This window comes from Quercus lobata, chromosome 11 (assembly GCF_001633185.2).
Source record: "Quercus lobata isolate SW786 chromosome 11, ValleyOak3.0 Primary Assembly, whole genome shotgun sequence".
In the NCBI taxonomy this organism is placed as follows: Eukaryota; Viridiplantae; Streptophyta; class Magnoliopsida; order Fagales; family Fagaceae; genus Quercus; species Quercus lobata.
The window spans coordinates 52,606,922-52,627,263 of NC_044914.1; the positions used below are offsets into that span (position 1 = coordinate 52,606,922).

At 34.8% G+C, this 20,342-nt stretch overlaps 1 protein-coding gene across 2 annotated transcripts; it reads right to left on the bottom strand.

Moving 5' to 3' along the window:
* Positions 1 to 5,264: 5,264 nt before the first annotated feature.
* LOC115968018 (serine/threonine-protein kinase STY46-like) lies at positions 5,265 to 18,954 on the bottom strand. 2 transcript variants are annotated; one of them, XM_031087206.1, is made up of 16 exons: positions 16,229 to 18,948; positions 15,756 to 15,870; positions 14,613 to 14,713; positions 14,295 to 14,414; positions 13,722 to 13,776; positions 12,869 to 12,979; positions 12,458 to 12,508; positions 12,104 to 12,279; positions 11,900 to 12,007; positions 8,451 to 8,524; positions 8,139 to 8,314; positions 7,346 to 7,441; positions 6,254 to 6,334; positions 6,086 to 6,139; positions 5,725 to 5,859; positions 5,265 to 5,636 (listed from the first exon to the last, which is right to left on the bottom strand). In XM_031087206.1, exons 1-16 carry the CDS (start codon positions 16,459 to 16,461, stop codon positions 5,556 to 5,558), a joined length of 1,767 nt encoding a protein of 588 aa, XP_030943066.1. In that variant the 5' UTR covers positions 16,462 to 18,948; the 3' UTR covers positions 5,265 to 5,555. The 2 variants fall into 2 exon arrangements, with proteins under 2 accessions (XP_030943066.1, XP_030943067.1); XM_031087207.1 differs by lacking the exons at positions 5,265 to 5,636; positions 5,725 to 5,859; positions 6,086 to 6,139 and having other exon boundaries at positions 6,255 to 6,354; positions 16,229 to 18,954.
* Between the last annotated feature and the right edge of the window lie 1,388 nt (positions 18,955 to 20,342).

The window sequence follows — 20,342 nt, forward strand, 5'->3', positions numbered from 1 at the left end:
TACAGGTCAGGTTTGGTACGGGTTTGCATAATACTCGAACCCGTTTTAGGTTTTTTTTTTTTTTTTTTTTTTTTTTTTTTTTATTAAAACCCAAACCCGCCCCATTTGCTTCGCGGGTTGGGTAAAATCCACCCCATTAGGGTCGGGACGGGGATGGGGCAAGACAAAATCATGCAGGGCAGGGGCGAAGACCCTATCCTTCAAACCTGACCCACCCCGCCCCATTGTCATCCCCACTCCAACTAAACATCCTCCAAAAAGTTTTCCCTCATCATTTTCCCTCCCTAAAATCCACTCTACCAAATACACCCTTAATCTTAACCATTGAATAAAAAAAATTAAAGAGAAGTAAAAGAGTAAAGGTTAAAAAGTTAAAAGGTGAAAATATTTTTTGTGGGAAATGAGATATTAGGAATGGCAAAGGGTTGGGTTCGGGGTGGGTTTCTTTATGCCCAAACCCGCCCTCGTTACCTGAACCTACCTTGTTTTATAAACTGTTAAAAAAAAAAAAAAAAAAAAAACCCGCCCCATCGAGCCCTGCGGGCCTTGTCCCGTCATGCCCAGCCCAAAATCATAAACACAAATTACAAACACACAAATTTCGTATTTATGATTTTCTGGCCCAAAATCACAAACACAAACACAAACACAAATTTTAGATTTATGATTTTCCCTTTCAAAATCATAAACACAAACACAAACACAAATCCTGACACAAACACAAACATAGAAATCACAAACACAAATTTTTGATTTATGATTTTCCCTTTTAAAATCACAAACACAAACACAAATCCTAACACAAACATAAATCCTAACACAAACACAAACACAGCAATCATAAACACAAATACAAACTTACATGATTGAGATGACTAAACCTAGAAAAAAAGAAGAAGATGGAGAACGAGGTGTAACGAGGCCATGAGAGGGTATCTGAGCGAGGTCGTGAGGGGGGTGGCTTAGTGAAGTCGTGAGAGGGTGGTTGACTGGCAGGGTATCAGTGTGAGATGGGTAAGGGATATGGCCATATGGGTTGTGCGAGATGGGTAGGGGAGATGAGAGGGTTGTGTGAGATGCTGAGATCAGTAAGGGCGAATCGGAGATGAGAGAGTTAGAGAGTTATGCTTGTGGCCTTGTGAGTGAGAGAGTTGAGAGATGAAGAGGGAAAGGGTGGCTAAGTTAGGGTTAGGATTAGGAAAAATGAAAAAAGGAGAGCGTTTAGAGGATATTAATACTTAGGATTAGGGTTTTTAAATTTTTTAAAATATTATATATGTATATGGGTCAGATTCGGGGTGGCTTTGCGTAATACCCAAACTTGTTTAGGGTTTTTTATTTATTTATTTATTTATTATTTTAATTAAAACTTAAACCCGCCCCATCTGCTTCGCAGGTCAGGTGAAACCTGCCCCATTAGGGTAGGGTCGGGTTGGGTCGGGTATGGGACGGAAATGGGGTAAGACAAAATCATGCTAAGCAGGGGCGAAGACCTCATCCTTCGGACCCGCCCCACCCCATTGCCATCCTTGAGTCCAACTAAACACCTTCCAAAAAGTTTTTCCTCCTTATTTTCTCTTCCCCCCCCCCCCCAAAAAATCCTCTCTACCAATCACACCCTTAATTTTAACCATTAAATAAAAAAAATTAAAGAGAAGTAAAAGAGTAAAGGTTAAAAAGTAAAAAGGTGAAAATATTTTGTGAGGGAAATGAGATATTAGGAATGGCAACGGGTTAGGTTTGGGATGAGTTTCTTTATGCCTGAACCCACCCCTATTACTTGAACTCGCCTTGTTTAATAAATTGGTTTTTTCTTTTTTTAAAACCCAAACCCGCCCCGTCGAGCCTCATCCCGTCATGCTCGGCCCAAAATCACAAACACAAACACAAATTTCAGATTTATGATTTTCCCTTTCAAAATCACAAACACAAACACAAACACAAATTCTAACACAAACACAAACACATAAATCACAATCACAAACACAAACACAAATTTCAGATTTATGATTTTCCGTTTCAAAATCACAAACACAAACACAAACACAGAAATCATAAACACAAACACACACTCACATGATTGAGATGACTGAACCCTGGAAAAAAAAAAGAAGAAGATAAAAATAGAAGAAGATGGAGAACGAGGTGGAGCGAGGCCGTGAGGGGGACGGCTGAGTGAGGCCGTGAGAGGGTTGCTGACTAGTAGGGTATCAGTGCGAGATGGGTGAGGGCTATGGCCATATGGGTTGTGCGAGATGGGTGAGGGAGATGGGAGGGTTGTGTGAGATGCCGAGAGCGGCGAGGGCGAACTGGAGATGAGAGAGTTAGAGAGTTGTGCTTGTGGCCTTGTGAGTGAGAGAGTTGAGAGATGAAGAGGGAGAGGGTGGCTGGGTTAGGGTTAGGATTAGGAAAAATGAAAATGAAGAGAGTTTAGAAGATATTAATGCTTAGGGTTAGGATTTTGAATTTTTTTTTAAAATATTATATATGTATATGGGTCGGGTTCGGGGCGGGTTTACATAATACCCGAACCTGACATGAACCTGTTTCGGGTTTTTATTTTTATTTATTTTTATTATATAAATTTATTAAAACCCAAACCCGCCCCATTTGCTTTGCAGGTTGTGTAAAACCCGCCCCATTAGGGTTGGGCCGAATCAGGTACCCGCGGGTTGGGCCTATTTTGCCTTTCCTATGAGATACTGCATCAAGTTGCAATACCCTGATCTCAATCCCAGGTTCTCAACACACAAACCACAAATGTGTACATGAACTAGTAGACCTAACACTAAAGTAGATAAGAATGGGACAAGTTTGTTGTATTGTCTGTTAAAGTAGCTACCAAAAAATTGGACCTCCAATGGCATAGAGAATCCTGGCAAACCATAAAACATGGGTTCATCTTTATCTCTTTGCACTGCCCCTACTTCCATATTAACCATAGAGACCTTTCTTTATGCCATTGTCTCTAGGCAGCTTAATAAGTACATCTAGATAGAGCCACCATAAAGAAGCTACTAGGGTAGGGGTGGCAATTTTTATCCATATCTATGAACTCGCCCATTACCCACCTTATTTGGATAAGTCTTAGCCCAACCCATTCGAATATTTGGGTTAAATGGGTAAAGATCCATTTGATTATTTAATTAGACAGGTCTAAATGAATAAATTCACTAATACCCACTAAACCCATTTAAAATTAAATAAACTCACAAACACCCACTAAACCCTTCTAAAATCTAAAACTTACCTTCTAAAATCTAAAACTTACCTAAACAGTATAACCTTAAACACTTTCCCTCAGGTTTTCTCAGTAACCAAACAAACACATAAAAAAAAAAAAAAAAAAAAAAAACGCAATAGAAATTAAAAGAAAAAGTGGAATCTAACAAACGGTAATTGGCAGCAAGAGAAATGTAGAAGGACCTGGAAGATCCACTTGTTCATGATGATAATGGTGACGTTGAAAGCCCACCATTGAAGAATAGCGAGAAGATATCTTTTTATTTTTTATTTTTTTATTTAATTATTATTATAATGTGCTAGCACTGTTTGATCTAAGAAGCCCATACTGTGAATTTGAAGTTCTCTTTGATAGATACCCATTGGAGGATGACTTTGAGAAATTCTCTGCTCCACCAAGAGACTGACGCCTTGAAGATCCATTGCTTATGGTTCTCCCTTCTGAGGCAATGCGAGTGTTACCATTAGATGTTTTAAGCCTTTCCCCCAAAACCTTGAATTGCATTTAGTATTTTTCTTTAAGCTGTGCTTCTGCCTTTGTGGTGCACTCAGCTACTGCCAGTTTATCACAAAGCTGTTGCATTTCTCCTTGAAAAAAATTTTCTTTCCTCTGTAACAACTTAGTTTTCTCCATCATTCTCTCTCTCTCTCTCTAGAGACACGCAGATTACCAAAGATAAGGGGCTGTTTGGATTGACAATTCTCATCACTCAATTCTCAGTTTCTATAACTTAATTCTCAAAAATGGTGGGACCCATCTCAATTCTAAAAAAAAAGTTTGTTTGGCAAGCCATAACTTAGTTTCCAATTTTTTGTTTCCATCACTCAATTCTTTGATTTTTGAGTTATGAGTTATGGAAACTGAAAACACCTTTTGGTTGTTTTCAGTTTCCATAACTTATAACTCAATGGCATTTTTGTAATTAAACACACATGAGGGACCCACGCAGCAACAACTTTTGACTGACTTTTTTTTTTCTTCTTCTTTCTCACTAGTTCGGTCTTCACTGGGTTTTTTTTTTTTTTTTTCTTCTTCTTCTTCTTCTTTCACTAGTTCAGTCTTCATTGGGTTTTTTTTTTTCCCTTTCTTCTTCACTGGGTTTCTTTTTTTTTTTTTTTTTACTGGGTTCGGTCTTCTTTCTGGGTTGGTTTTTTTTTTTTTTTTTTTTTTCACTAGGTTCGGGTTTCTGGGTACTTAAAACAAAAAAAAAAAGCTGCACCGTGACAGGCGTGGGCCCCTCAAATAGTGTGAAAAATAGTGAGTCATGGAAACTGAGTGATGAAGGCAAATGGATGTGAAAAATTGAGTGATAGGTGATGAGTGATGGAAATTGAGTGACGGAAATTAAGTGATCAAATTTTGTTGGCCAAACAGGCTCTAAAATTCCCAAAATCACAAGCACTCAAACCCAGCACAAAGAGAGAGAGAGAGAGAGCTGGATTTACCAATATACCCTTGGTTTTTCTAAAAGCTCAGATTTATCATTCTAGGCGTATTTTGGTAATTTTGGATGTCCTAGGGTATATTGGTAATTTTGAAAGTGTAGGGGGTATTTGGGTCATTTTGGAAGTCAATAAGATATTCAACTAGTTTTAAAAGTATTTTAGTTATATTGAATTAAATGGGCAAGTTACTAATTAAATGGGTTGGACAAATAATGAATAATTAATTTATATATAAACGGGTCATAATTGGATAAATGGATAATTACACACCCAACCTATTTATGACCTAATCCGCCCATTTGCCACCCACTAAGGGGCTGTACATGTGTACAGTCCCAAGGGACATGTCCCAATTTCTTTGTTCTTGTTTCCGCAATGAATATTGGGTAAATTGTACTAACACCCCCCTGAACTTTTCCCCCCTAATATAAGCCCCCCAGTCTGTCGATACTCCATCCAAATTAGCGGTGAAAAAAAAGGGTTTAGGAAATCTTAGTGCATTAGCATGAAATTTCGGGAGGTGTTAATGCAATTTACCGTTGAACACACCATATCACTCGTGAAAGTCAAGAACTAGTGAAAGAAAAATTCCCATCAGTAATTTCTTATTATAAAGCCGTAGAAGATCTGTAAATGGTTACAACTACTCTTTTCCCAACCATTACCCCTGCTTATAAATTGATAAATGGTATAACAATATCTAAAAGGGAATGGCCGGTTAATAGAATGGATAGAGGTAAACATATCAGAAAGGATCAGAAAAAGATGATCATTTGAACAATATACTGTACATACTAATGTAAAGAGTGACAAATGGTCTGCACGAAAATCCTACGGTCCATGTTAACTGAATTATTCTGTCCTCATTAGTGATGACCCCTTCTAAGAACAGACAGGAACCCTCCAGATGACTTCTCCTTGTGCTTTCCCTCTCCTTCGTCTCCAACCTGTTCCGTGAACATACCAAATTTAAGCTACAGATTGTATGAGTCAAATACTCGAAAGCATTGTTGTGCATTCATAACAAGAACTTACCTCCTTTGCCATTTGTTGCAGGATCTCTATAATTTCAGAGAAGTCTGGTCTTAATGCTGGATCTTGCTGCCAGCATTTCTCAAGCAGCTCAGCAAGCTTTGGATGAGTGTGCTTTGGGATAATAGGCCGTAGACACTGGAAAGCATAGCAAAGAAAAATGTAATTTATGTTTACAAGACCAGATATATTCATCCAATCAAATAAAGACAACCCATTTTTGATTAAGGGTAGGCATTAAGCCAGTTTGGTAACTGGTCTCAAAGCTTGAGCTTTGATCGATATGATTTGAATATAGTTCAGACATGACATTGGCAAATGATATATACACTTATTCAACAATGATGTTCAGAAAATATTTTACCTTCTGAACCACCCCTACAGCTGCTTGCAATGGGGTTAAGTATTCATATGGAAGCTGGCAAGAAAAACAAAAGATACTTTATTGATTAATTGAAGGGGCCAGATGCAAGAAACAAGATATACTCATTAAAATTAAGAAGGAAAAAAAAATGCTACTACCAAGCAATACCTTTCCAGTTAGTAGCTCCCATAATACAATTGCGAAGCTAAAAACATCAGCCTTGTGATCGTAAGGCTTATGTTCTATAACCTTCAATGCAAAAAACGACTCTGGTAAGAAAATGACAAAATGATCACTCTCCTAGTAGAAGATGAAAAACACTCCTAATAGAAGATGGAAAACAATTGCTACCAAGCAAAAAATTTATGTTATAAACCCATTCATAATAAGAAAGAGCAAAACTCATACAGCAAGAAATTTAGATGGCTATTAGCTGTTTTCTTGTATGCTACTTCTCATCAAATCTGTTTTTTCTTTTCTTTCCAATTCTTTTTTCCCCGCACTCTTTAACAACAAGAAAAAAAATAAATACATCATATCTAACAAAAAGTCATACATGACAGAAGGATGAGAAATCCTTTCCAGCACCAAAGAAAAATTTTCACAGAAAAACCTGGAATGTCTTGGATAAAATATTCAGGATTTCAAAGACAATTTTTCTCCTGACTGATCCAAAAGACTTATTTTGGGAACATAGTCTTGTATTAGTCACTGGCCTGATACCAAATTCATTGTCAATATTATAAATTAAGTCTAAGAAGTTGATTGCCTTGAAAATCAGTATCATGGTAGACCAAGAAGTCCAAAAACAATGTAATGCGAGCCCATCCAATATGATCACATGGACTAGCAACTGTAGCAGACCATTATCCCACCATTTCAAATGGATTCCTTTTCTACCAGTAGGTCAACAGACTCAACAAAACAACTTACAACTCTACTGTCACCCACATTCCACTTGAAATTGATAATATAAGCAGGGATCAAATGAAAATTTCAGTTACTTCATACCCGATGAAAGTAGCCACATAACATATTAAATTCAAGAATGGCTATATAATCCCATGGTTATTGAAAATTGTAATAAGCTATTCCATACTGTTCTCACAACAAGAAGCATCACATGAAATTTCATAAAAAACAAATATAATTAAAAAATATGTAGGTTTTGGAAAGGCAGATGTCAGTATACATTGGAACACTTTCAAACAACTTCTAATAATTAGAGGCTCCCTGATTTAATATAAAATAAATTAATACCTCAGGAGCCATCCACCGATATGTTCCAGTTTCTGCAGTCATAACTCCAGATTGAGTTTTTACTCTAGCAACCCCAAAATCAGCAACCTTAACAACCTGAAAGGCTAAGCATATTATAAAAACCTCTTTAACAAGCATGCAGAACTATAGACAGTCATGGAATGAGTGTGAAAGCTTCATCAAAATTAATCCAAATGCCTTAATAATGTAATACCACTGAGAGAAACAAAAAAAGTTGTTACAAATGGATTATGCATATGTAGGTACTGAGGTACACGAGATTTCAGAAGCACTAGATATCGCTGGAGTAGTTCTGGGTTTAAAAGTAAAGCAAATATAGATAGAAAACAAGGTAGAGTAACTGTTTTAGGGATGTAAAATAATTTTAGTCCACCCATAACAAACTTAAGCACAATTAAAAATCTAAAACAATCAAGATGTGGTATCTTTCTTTATCATCTACTTGGTAGACAAGAAACTACCATTACTATGTAAACACAAATAAGGCCTTTTACATGCTGGAATTTATAAAAATCAAACAGACCATTCTATGAGGGAAAGACTACTGATTTTACCAAGTATGAGATGGTCAAAACCTTTCGAAATATTAAACCACCAGAGATTCTTACCAAGACAAAGAGATTATGAGGATATCTGCACTGTAACTATATATTGTGGATTTCTAAAATACACTCTGCACAAAAATAATACGCCAAAGCAAATTTTTTTTTTTTTTTTTGATAGGTAAGCAGAAAACTACATAGATAAGTATACAAGATTGAATGCCTTTTACCTCATTTTCATCCATCAAAAGATTAGCAGCCTTCAAATCTCTGTGGATTATATTATTTTTGTGCAAGTAGTCCATTCCCTTGGAAACATCAATTGCTACTCTGATCAAGGCTGGAAGCTTGAAAACTCCCTTTTGTTTATGTAAAAAGTCATACACACTTCCACCGGACATATATTCTGAAGTATTAAAGATAAAAACAAACCTTTGAAATGGAGATGACATTAATAAAAAACTCTAAAAGAACAAGGTACCAAAATAATAATTTATTTTTATTAAAAACCAAATAAAAATAGCAAATGCATTGGAATTCACCTGTTATAATGCACAAGCTTGGAGGCTTGGTACATGCACCTATGAATTGTACAACATTCTTATGTCGAACTTTTCTGAAATGTTCAAAAGAAGTTTGTTAAAGTATGTTAAAGAGTCAAGCATTCCATAGAGAAATTACTGTAGATCCTGCCACCCAGGGAGGGGGGGGGGGGGTTCCTAAAGAAAACAGCAAAGTTAAGAACTGACATTATAAATGCAAACATTTAAAGAAGTAAAAAAACAATGTTGACAAAGACATCAAAATTCAATTGATGCTTTTCATGTGATAAGTTCTGCAATATACACTTTTGTCTATTTGTTATTAAATAATATAATTAACCCAGTTCTCCAGTTAACTGTAAGAAAAATACACATACACATCCTTCACAAATCTTTCAAATGTAGAGATCTCCTTCACTTTTGTGTCTGAAATTAAATTAACTTCTCATTGGGTTTCATTGGATAGTGCCACAAGTAGAAAGTGGCAAATGACCATCATAAACTATATGCACTACATCAATTGTTGTATATTATAAGTTACATGGTCAAAATCAAAGCCTACACTTCCATTTTCTAGAAGAGGTGTTGATGCAGGAGGCAATGGGAAGACAGATTTATTATATTTTATTCGATTTTATGTATCAAGGGCAGTTTTGTAATTTCATAATATTCTGGAATGGGATGTGCTAACAGTCCATTGGATCTTCTTTTGGGCTTTATTTTAAGTTTGGTTATTTAGTTGGGCCTAGTAGTAAAAGCCTGAGTCCAAGTCCAAGTCTTATTAGGGTTTTAAGAAATCCTAGTTCAACTAGGATTAGGTATTAGTCTTCTATTTAAAGAGTTGTAGTGCTTTCTATTGAGTTGATTATTAATGAATGTTTTCAGAATTTAAGAGCTATGCTTTCTTTTATGGTTTGTGTGATGTAACCTTCTCCAAAGTGTGATGCCAAGGAACCCTAGGTGTGATGTTTAGGAAGTCACGGTTACTGTTCACAGCAACCCAAATCTTAAATTTCACCTTTGATTTCATTCCTAAAACCCTATTAATCCTTATCCCTTTGGAAAGCCTATAATCCCCATTATTTTCTAGCCTATTCCCCACCAAAACCTAACCCTAATTCTTCAAAACCCAAGCTATACCAGATCCGTCCCTGGTGTTCTAAATCAGATTACCTTATTCCCCCTTGTCCTACGTCAGGTGTCTTAATAAAGAATTAAAGATAATGCCTTTTTTTTTTTGATAGGTAAATTAAAGATAATGCTTATGGGTTATACTTGCTCATAAGTGAGTTTACATGGGTCAACGAAAATGAAGATGCTATGTGTGACAGTGGGTTTGGGATTGGTTAAATGGGGATGGTTTTTGGTACACTCAACTATAATTTTGAATGGTACAATAATTAATATATCGATTAAGGTAGGGAATGGAGGTTATGGTGATGGAAAATTGAGGTTTTGGTGACGGAACAACTCGGAGCACAAAGGTCAGGAGGGTGGTGGTGTTTTATTTTATTTTATTATCAGTAACAAGAGTAATATTATTGATGAAAGAAAGGAAGGGAAAATACAAGGTGTTCATAATGATGAACAAAGAAAAGCAGAAACAGCAAACAAATAGAAAAGAAATCAAGTTGCAATTCTAAGAGAAGAATTTATACAAGTTAATCAGGCAGGTGGGGGTGTTAATGGCAATTTCAAAGGTTGATACAAGTTAATGTAAGGAAAAATTGATGTAGGGTAAAAGGAGAGCTTAAAGGGTTTTCCAATTTCACATTTTGGATTTAGTTGAATCAAAACTTAATTTACATCCAACTCATAAAAAGAAGTTAGCTAGATTATCAAACTACTTCATCTTAACCATGTTTGGATGGGGGAAACCCAAAAGGGATGGTGGTTTATATGTCATTTGGGAGGGAATAGGATGGGTAGCATTTCATTTCATCCCACTCAGCTCCATTTTGGGTTCAACGCCCACTTTGGGTAGAATCAAAGGAAATGTAGTACCATTTTTTAATGGAGAATTACACACGCGACCCACAACCTCACCCTCCCCATAGAACTTATAGGGGGAGGAGGTGTTAGTTGAGCTAGGGCTTATTGGCAAGAGAACATAAAGCAGTTAAAAAAGCTTTCCTTTTGAAATTACCTTCTTTGGATTCTAAATAAAAGCAAGAACAATAAACTTTTTTAAAAAGTTCCCTTCCAATTCTTCTTAAAATTCCTTTCCTTTCCATAGAAACATCCAAACAATATATACAGGAATTAAACAACCTTTTCAATTTATTACCAGTATCAATTCAGTTTTCTTTTCATTCTTATATAAACTCCAAAATAGACGGATAAAGAAAAGAAAGGATTTGAATGTACAATATCTAAGATTAATTTAGTATATAAATACAAGGTCTCTGGAAAGAAAATTTAAGAACATTTTGTTGAGAATTTGATCTCCATATGCTTAAATCAAATACATTTTGCTTGTTTTCGGCAGATGATTTAATGGTCTCATTTTTAACTTCATTGTGATATGAAATAAAATAATTTCTAAACCTAATTAACTACAATAATTAAATTGTATGTGAGATCGTTCACCAATGTGCTCTAGCTCAACTAGCACCTCCACCCATATAAATTCTAGGGTGAAGGGCGAGGTTATGGGTTCAAGAGCCATTGGGTTTGTGAGAGAGGGAGAGAAGAATGTTAATAAGTAGTCTGAAGTAAGAATGACATCATAGTTAATTACATAAGCTAATTGGTATAACTCAAGGGAATCAAACAAATATTGAAGTAAATTTAAGATCCTGAAATAAGCAGAGCTCATTAAAGTCATTGATAAAGAGTTGAAAGTAAGGGTAGATAATGTTGTCATTACGTCATCAATTTTTTTTTTTTTAAGATAAACAAGTTTTGGCCCCAAGAGGAACAGTAGTGACCTCCACTTCATGCGGCAAAGGTCCCCAACCGATTATGCTGCTCCCTTGGGGTTGTTATTAAGTCATCCATGTAGTTTCAAAAAAGTGAGTATTCAAGGTTGTTAGTAAAACATCACAGAATTTCCTACAGTTTTCCCAAAAAAAGAAGCTAACCCAATATTAGTTAAAGTGCATGTGCAAAAACAGAATGAGCATTGTAGTTGAACTCAAAACCCACCTACGTCTCAACTAGACTATTCTATACCATGGTTGAAATATATGATTTGTGTTTTAAAATTTGAATTTTGACGTTGATCAACAGTGACAAAATATAATTAAAACAAAACTTTAGTTCACTGCCAATCACTGCTATGTTTCCTTTATTGTACTGCATGTTTTTCCACAGAATTAAGTCTTCATAACTAACTCTAATGCCCACAAATAATTATATTAAGCCTAGTTACACAACCTCAACAAATAAGATATGAAGAACATATATCCCGGGGTCAAAATTTAGGCAAATAACATAGTTCAACAGACCTCATTATAAAGACCTCCTGTGCAAACTCTCTCTGCATATCTGAATTTACACGCTCAGGCTTGAGGACTTTAATAGCTACTTCCTGACTACAATATGTACCTTTGTAGCTGATTCCATTAAACAAGTTAGTTAACTGAACACAAAAAAATTAGTGTATGCCTAACCAAAAATAAGAAGAGTAATAGGTGTATGTGTGAACTTACAGGTCACCATATGACCCAGATGCAATTTTGTTTCCAAACGTCAGATGATTAGGATCAATTTCCCATACATCAGTCCCATCATTAGGGATTGTCAAATGATCAGGTTCACATTTGATCTTTGCTAGATCAAGCTTGCCTACAGGAGGTAATGATTGAGGATTTGGCCAAGCCTGCCTCTGAATAGCAACGCCAAATTCCAAACTGATTATGGATGCATTGTTCATAATATAATTGACAAGGGGAAGGAGAATGAAGAATAAAGAGGAAAATTTAGATGGCCAGTTGACGTGGTAAAAGATAGTGCTTATTGCCAGCTATCATACTTGAAAGCAGAAATAAGTTGCAAGAAATTACCTCAAGTTTTAAAACCTCCCTTTCCAATGCAGTTTTGAGCTGCTCCGTGTCCTGTTTCAGCCCAACCAAACTCTATTAAGCAATGCTAGAGGGGGAAAAAAGGATTGCTTTGGTATTAAAATTTAGAACTCAAACTAGTTAAAACTTCCCAAGGTGCTCCATAGCATCTGGGGCCAAGGCCCTTTTCCTGTTTTGGACTCCAATTAAGCCCAAAATACATTTACCTTCTCAAATTGTGCTATAATAAAATTTGGAAAGACGAAAAAAAAAAAGCACAAAATTATGGCCAAAAAAGGGAAACGTTGTTGTGGCAGACCAGCTGGTCTTGTCTTAATGCCATATAACAAACATTGAATTAATTGTATAGAAGATCTACACTTTCCAGGTAGATAACTAAGTCATTAAAAGTACCTCATAAGGCCAACCATCAACAACAAAGACATCTAAAGAGTAACCATCTACTGTTGAAAAAGCATGTGCTTCTTGGATGTTTAATCCCATCTCGGCAAGCAAAGAAGTTAACTGCAAATTAAGCAGAACATCAGTGAACGTGAAGAATGATAATGCTACTGTATCATCGGAGATAAAACTTTCAGAAAAAAAAAAAAAAAAAATCTTCACGTATTTATGTTCAAAAAATTTGAACTGAGGACCGGTTGAATTGAGTTGAGCACTCCAAAGATAATTACATGTATGGTTCATTTGGAGGGAAGTATTTGACAATAAGTACTTGGATTTCAGTTCTTTATTTAAATGGCTTGAATAAAGTACAAAAATAGAATTTTCTTTCTAAAAATGAAATTCATGTATGGAATTAAGCTTTATTAATTTGTGGATTTGAAATGATAAGACGTAAAATGCTATTTCAAATCTTAACATTACACGTGTTTTTGTTGAAATAAATTCCTCAAATCTCAAATTTTTTATTTGTTGTTAAAAATCATATTAAAAAAATCATTTATACCAGCCTGTTCTTCATTTTTATTTATTTATTATTTTTTACTTTATATATGCAATTGTTCTTCAAAACTCTTGATTCTAAATTCTCAAATTCAAATTCAACCGTAGCTCATACTTACTAGCTCAAAACATGTTAATGCCAATCAGTGTGGCATGTATGCATCTGTAAATGCATGTGCACACAGGCAATGTGAAGGCACAAGGACGCATGCACACAAGCAGATACATACATAGTTTGCAAATTAATGAACATCATAAAAATATAAAAATTGATCTGCTTAAATATGATAATCTTATCAATTACCAGACTAAGAAGTTTGGGCTTGTCATCTGAAGAGAACGTGATTTCATGCATGGGCCTACATCATTGTCAACAACAAAGATATACTATATCACAATCTCCCTTTGGAAGTATATCAGTTATGTAATATATTAGGTATACTAAAGTTTAAGTTAAGTTAAAGCATCAAGAATGACCATATTTTGGCAATATATCATTTAGATGATTGTGATCTTATCAAGCATGTCAAAAACTTCATTCATGAAATCAAACCTAATTAAATAAGTATATGGAGTTCTAAATGTTCCCTCATATCCTCAAAGCACTAAATTGAGAGAGAGAGAGAGAGAGTGCACTATCACTAAGCTTTAGTAAAAAAAGAAATTAATGAAAAAGGATTTATGATATCACACTCTTTATAATGCTTAAAACTAATACGATTGATTTATTCTGTACATAATGCATTTTGATAAATCAAAGTTCAAAATATGAGCAAAATAATCTTGACCAGACAAGTACTGTAAAATTTTTCCAACTCTAGTCCTTTTTTTTGTTGCTAAATAGTCCAATCATATAATTTGAGATGCAAATATTTACTGATAAAACTGTGCATTGGCATGAACAGAATGTTCCTCATCTGGATCATGATTTTTTTCTGCTTCAAGTGCAAGGGCTTCAAGGTTTGGAGATGAACCGAAGGCAGGTGGTGGGTGTATGCTGAAAATTTAAAAGCCAGCTAGAGAAGTCAGAACTGTTAGTGGCTAACATCAAGGAGTAAAGTGAACATTCAACAGAAGTGAAAGAATTAAATAACTTTCATTTGTGAACTATCAAAGTAAGACTTATGGGAAATGATTTTAAAAATCTAACTAGATTGTTACTAGAATTTAGGAAATAATTGGTGTGGGCGGAGACCTTTGTCTGCTAGAGTAGTTTATAGCATTATGGGCAGCTTCTCCACCAGGAAAATCTGAATGCGCAGAAGCAGCTGAATTCCCATCAGAAGTTGAATGAACCTGCAAAGTGTATGATTCCAAAATTTAATATGTAAACGGAATTTTTCTCGGAAAAAATAAAAGACAGTAGAATAGAGCATAAAATGAACATAAACAGAATGAAGTATAATCTTGCTTCCCTAGTGTCTAATAATATTTTACAATACAACCAGTATAAAAAGATTAGAAACAAATTGCAACGATGACACCATCTCAGCTACATGATAAACCAATGATGAATTGTGGGTTTCATTGTATGCATGCATGGTTAAAAAATGAGCTTAAAAAGGGCATTTTCTTATTCATTAAGCGTCTCACAGAGTTTGAAAGTATAATTTGATCTCATCAACATTGCTCCAAAAGGCGTCTGTCAATTTAAATGACACGAAGATGGGAGGTCACGAACAAGTCTGGAAAATGAAGATTAACTGTTACGATTAAGCTATAGGTCAATTCTATATCATCGAAATTAAACTAAGTCAAATCAAGTCAAACGTGTGAATCATTCACATTTCATTACTCCCACTAAGAAGAACCCTCTTTTATGAATTTTGCAAATATCAATCCAGCTCCAAACTCCCAACTCTAATGAGACTGACATTTTTGGCTCGTTACTCAACTTAGTTTGCATTTCACATGCATCAAGAAATATCTCACTTGACAGTAAAGAATATGGTACCAATGTTCATAAAAATAATTTGAACCAAACACGGCTTTCTCAAACGTCTCCACACTTCCTTGAATGTGACACATAATAGATTGTCCTCCATGTCTTAAACAAATGGTTCATGACATGCGGGACCTGATTGAATCCAATTCCGAAAGCTAATCAAGAAAGGGGAGTACACCTCATTAGTCATGACAATAACCATTCACCAACACAACGAAAGTGACACAAAGTACTACTCTTTAAGCTACATTTTATCTAAAATACCAACAAAACAACTACTACTAATTAACACACACAATTAATAAAAAATCGCAAACCGCTAACAACACGAAAACATAGACAAACACAATAATTCTATGAACCAACAGATTTCAATTAATAAAATCATCGAACCTGAACGAGACGAACTTCAATCGCAGGCCTGTGAACCGGATCGAGAGCCAAATGCAGCAATCTTTTGTGCATTAGCACATCTTCTGGCCTCTGTACATTCACATCAAGCGCATACCTGCAAATCGAACGGCTCAAAATTCATTCAATCATTTCAACACCTTTATCTTTTTCCTTCAATTTCAAAAACACAAAAAACTTTACCAATAAGCTCAGCACAAAACCTATGAAATCCATAATCACAACAATCAAGTAAATCGAAAACGCTAATATAGCCATATTAGACCTCTAATAATCTAAACAAAGATCAAAACAATGTGTATGTGCTTGTGTGTGTGTATACATACAATATTGCAAGCGAAACAAAACCAAAGCATCGATCAGTGTAATACACAGAGTTATACTTATACATACATTAACGAAAGCGTATATATATATGTGTGTGTGTGTGAAGGTTTAGGGCAAAAGTGTGGTACCGAGTGGGGAGGCGATTGAAGTGAGACCAAAGCTGGTCGTCGAAGCCAGGTTGAAGAGCTTCGTCGTTGTTCGAATCCTTGAGGCGGCGGAGAACCTCATTGTAAACCTCGAGTTTCTGGCGCTGCTGCCGTGTCTGAGACTGCAACGACGGCGACGGCGAAAGCGCCGGCGAATACAACGACGACGCGTCGTTCGGTCTGCTCCCGCAGCTCTCGTTGTCCTCCATCACCATTTGGAAACAATAAAGCACCGAAACCAAACAAAAATAACCGAAACGAAACGACAAAATGTGAGAGACTGACTGAGAGAAAGAAAAGGAGAGAGAGAGCTGTTACGTGAAAGTGGTGGTTGATTTTTGGAGAAACAAAGAAACTACGAGCTGGCTTTATATATGCAAAAAAAGAACGCAGATTTGAGAGAACAAATGGATTTAGAAAGTTTAAAACTAGATTAAATTTTTTTTTTGATTTTAATATAATAATATATAATATTAACAATAAAGAAATTTTTTTTTTTTTTTTTTTTTTGTGTTTTTAATTTGTATGGAGGAAAGAGAGGCTCATTTCTGGGTTTTTACTGTGTGTATGTGTGTGGTTGTTACTTTGTTTGGTGGAATGCTTGAGCATTAAACAATAAATAAACATTGCTAATTTTGGATTATATTGTTTTTTTGTTCTTGCTTTTATAATAATAATAATAATAATAATAATAGAGGAGATGTTATGGTGTGAGGGAAGCTCGCATCAACTTTCATGGAACTTTGACCTTTTTTTTGGGTAAAAAATTCACCAACTTTTTACTTGGCAAAAGACTCGAAACTGTACCTCCTATCATATATTATATATATACATCATTTCTCTCAAATTGTGTGAGTTTCGTTTTCATACATTTGTAGATTCTGAGAAGATAATTATTAGATTTACACAGTCATGAGATAATTGTTGCATTAAAAGCTTATTAAATTGTGATTTTCAATTAGTTCAATTGTTTAAATTTCTTGTCGTTTACGTGTTGAAATTTTATAGCAACTAAAAACAATTAGGGTATTGAAATGGACAATTTGACTATGTGTTTAAATGGTAAGAGCATCATATTAGGGATTTTATTGAACCATTAATAGGTTAGGGATTTTATTTTAAAGAAAAATTAAAGGGATAATATCAAAGTTTGTTACTTCCTCAACTTCCCTATTATATTTGACTGATTATATGGTAGGTAGTCAAATTAATAAGAAATTAAGATGTGTATATTGAAGTCTTATCTCTTTCTTTTGTTTAAGTATCCTATTAAGTGTATAATTGTTTAAAATTATGTGTACTTTGTATCGATCCCTTTGTTGTATTGTATGTGTCAAGACAACGTAGAGAAAGCCCATAAGGAATGATATTCGCATGGTGTTGGATCATAATTTTAGTCTTAATTTATAGTGTGGTTGATGATTAACAAATCTTTTTATAATGATCCTCTATGAGTATGAATCCATGATAATGCCCAAAAACCCACCATCTTCTTTGGCCAATGGAGCATCTCTATTTCTCGCACTATAACCCAAAAAAGAAACTCAAGTGGAATATTCTGGGCGCCCACTGATTTCGGATAAGCTCATAGTGAATTTGAAAGGACAATTATGTCCTCACCTATCATTACTTTTTAACTTTGTGAATTTTAAGTAGGGTTATTTTCGGATCACAAACTTTACTGTACACTTTTTTATAAGGTTTATGTTATGTGATAAATTGTGATCGAAAACTTATTATTTTTACTTGTACCCATCACTTGTAGTATGATAGTTGTGGCAAAGTTCTGGTACAAAAAGATTGTAGTTCTATATTTTCTCTTTTTGACTATTTTTTTTCTTTACAATTTTTTTTTTTTTTCACAAGTTTTTGAAGTGATGAGTTATAATTAGAATAACACCACTTTTATATAATTCATAATTAATATCATTTTTATTTTTATTTTTTGGTTGAAAATGAGTTACTTGTTCATTTAAAAAAGGAAAAGAAAAAGAAAAGAAGATTAAGGAAAAATAAATTTGTTACAAGGATGCTCAGTTTTATCAAGAGCCAGCAAATCCTCCGTTACAAGCTGTGGTTCGTCAAAAAGAAACAAAAGACCTGGGTAGGTCAAATCCAAACCTAACATAAACATATATATATTTTATAATATACTAATCATAACAGGTCACATCAATCATTGTAAAAATAATTATAAAAAAATGTTGATTTCTAAAATTTAATGGTTAACTGTTAGTGCACACATTCTCGCACACACTATCTACACAAATTATTTTTTAAATAGCCTGAAATCTTATCTTGAAGTCTCAAAATAAATTACGTGAGCTTTGTATGTAATCGGGTAATATGATTATGTACCTACCTTTTGGTGCTAAATCCCAAAAAATGAGCTGGTACCGACCTTACATACTCATACAGATAGATTCCTTGTTCCATGGGGGGCGCAAAGTCAAATAAAATTGTGGCTCCTAAATGCTTGGAGGCTTGGAGCAATGGTCAATAGGGTCATAGGATTAGGACCCATATCTGCAATTGCAGAGATAGTATCTTATATGAATCTTGGTCACCATGAAAAAGGTAGCTCATTGCTAATGCCGTGGCTATGATTATACTAGGTGAGAAAGCATTGGTTTTTTTATGACTGAGTTCATGATATAAATGTGAAATTTAGGCAAAGAGAAACAGTGAAAAGCTGCGACTCTGTGATTGAGAGAGAGAGAGAGAGAGACAGTGCGTAATTGCCTATTTTGTTTGTTGATGTAAGCGTGTATGGTGTGGAATGAATGGGAGTGAAGAGATAAGACGTGACACCTCCAAATCAATTACGTGATACTCACTAGTGTTTGGAAACGTGAACATCGTTGCCCCTAGAGAAAGTAACTAGTCTAACGGCAAATTTTTTGTCATAACTCACGGTACTTACTGAAATGGTCATCTGCGAACAATGGATTATTACTTTTAGGGTAGTGTTAACGGCCATTGTTACTTTTAGGGTAGTGTTAGCGGGTATTTTACGGTGTTCGTTAAAAAACTACTTTTTATGTCATATTATTATAATTTATGTTAGATTTTTAACTAATTTTATAGGATATAGAACCAATAAAGTTAACTTTTAAGTATTACTGGTAACTTTAGTCATAGTATCAATCACTTTATTAATTTATACTAATTTTTTATTAAGCAAACCTCATAATAAATAATCCTTAATGGATACCTTAAGCCTTTTCCTCACTTTTATATAAACTCATCTCTTTTTTTATCACTTAAAGTTGACCACATAGAAAGTTGTGAAAATATTATAGTACACATATTGTAGCAAAATTTGTGTCAAGAGGATTATGACTAAGAATAAAGCCATGGACACAATATTTTCACAAGTGAACTTAAGTAATAATAGCTTTTTGTGACTTAAGTTTTGTTAGAAAATTATTGTAAAAATATTGTGTACGTAACACTACTCTAGGGTTAAAAACAATCCCAAGAATCTCAATCAACATCATTCAATTGTTACTTTTAGGGTCATTTTTTGCCACTTGCCCTATTCTTGTTCGCAGACTCATCTTTCTTCAATGTCCTACATGGACCGTCCCCACCAAACTTTCTTTTAGTTACTTTCACAATGCATGAAGAGCAACCCATAAGTGAAACCAAATGGCTCAATATAACTACAAGATCTCGTAGATAATCTCAGACATTTAATGGTAAGATTGTTAGTGATAACCATTGGTCCACCGCACACCTTTGATGTGATGGTCATTCCACAAGTATAAGTGCTTGTGAGTTGTGGGGGATAAGAGCCGGGGTTCAAGGTTCCAGGAGAAAGTTTCACATACATATACACTTAGATTATGATGGAGTAGAATTCTATCTTGTATAAAAAGAAAAAGAAAAAGATTGTTAATGGTAACAAATATTAATATCCATAACTGATAACTTAAACATAGGTAATAACCAATGTGTCGTACAGTACAAAGTTTAAAAGCATAGTTCTCGTTGTTCTCACCAAAAAAATCAAAAGCATGGTGCACGTTATTACTGTATTAGTGCAACTTGGCAATTTAGAACCCCACAATTTTTTGAAGTTAGATCCTCACAA

What these genes read in the sequence shown, in the direction of transcription:
- LOC115968018 (XM_031087206.1), bottom strand. Translation starts at nt 16,461, where the DNA reads ATGGTGATGGAGGACAACGAGAGCTGCGGGAGCAGACCGAACGACGCG. An exon ending in TTGAAGTTCGTCTCGTTCAG is followed by an intron (nt 14,714 to 15,755) that starts GTTCGATGATTT and finishes TACACTTTGCAG; the next exon opens with GTTCATTCAACTTCTGATGG. An exon ending in GGGAGCTACTAACTGGAAAG is followed by an intron (nt 6,140 to 6,253) that starts GTATTGCTTGGT and finishes TTTTCTTGCCAG; the next exon opens with CTTCCATATGAATACTTAAC.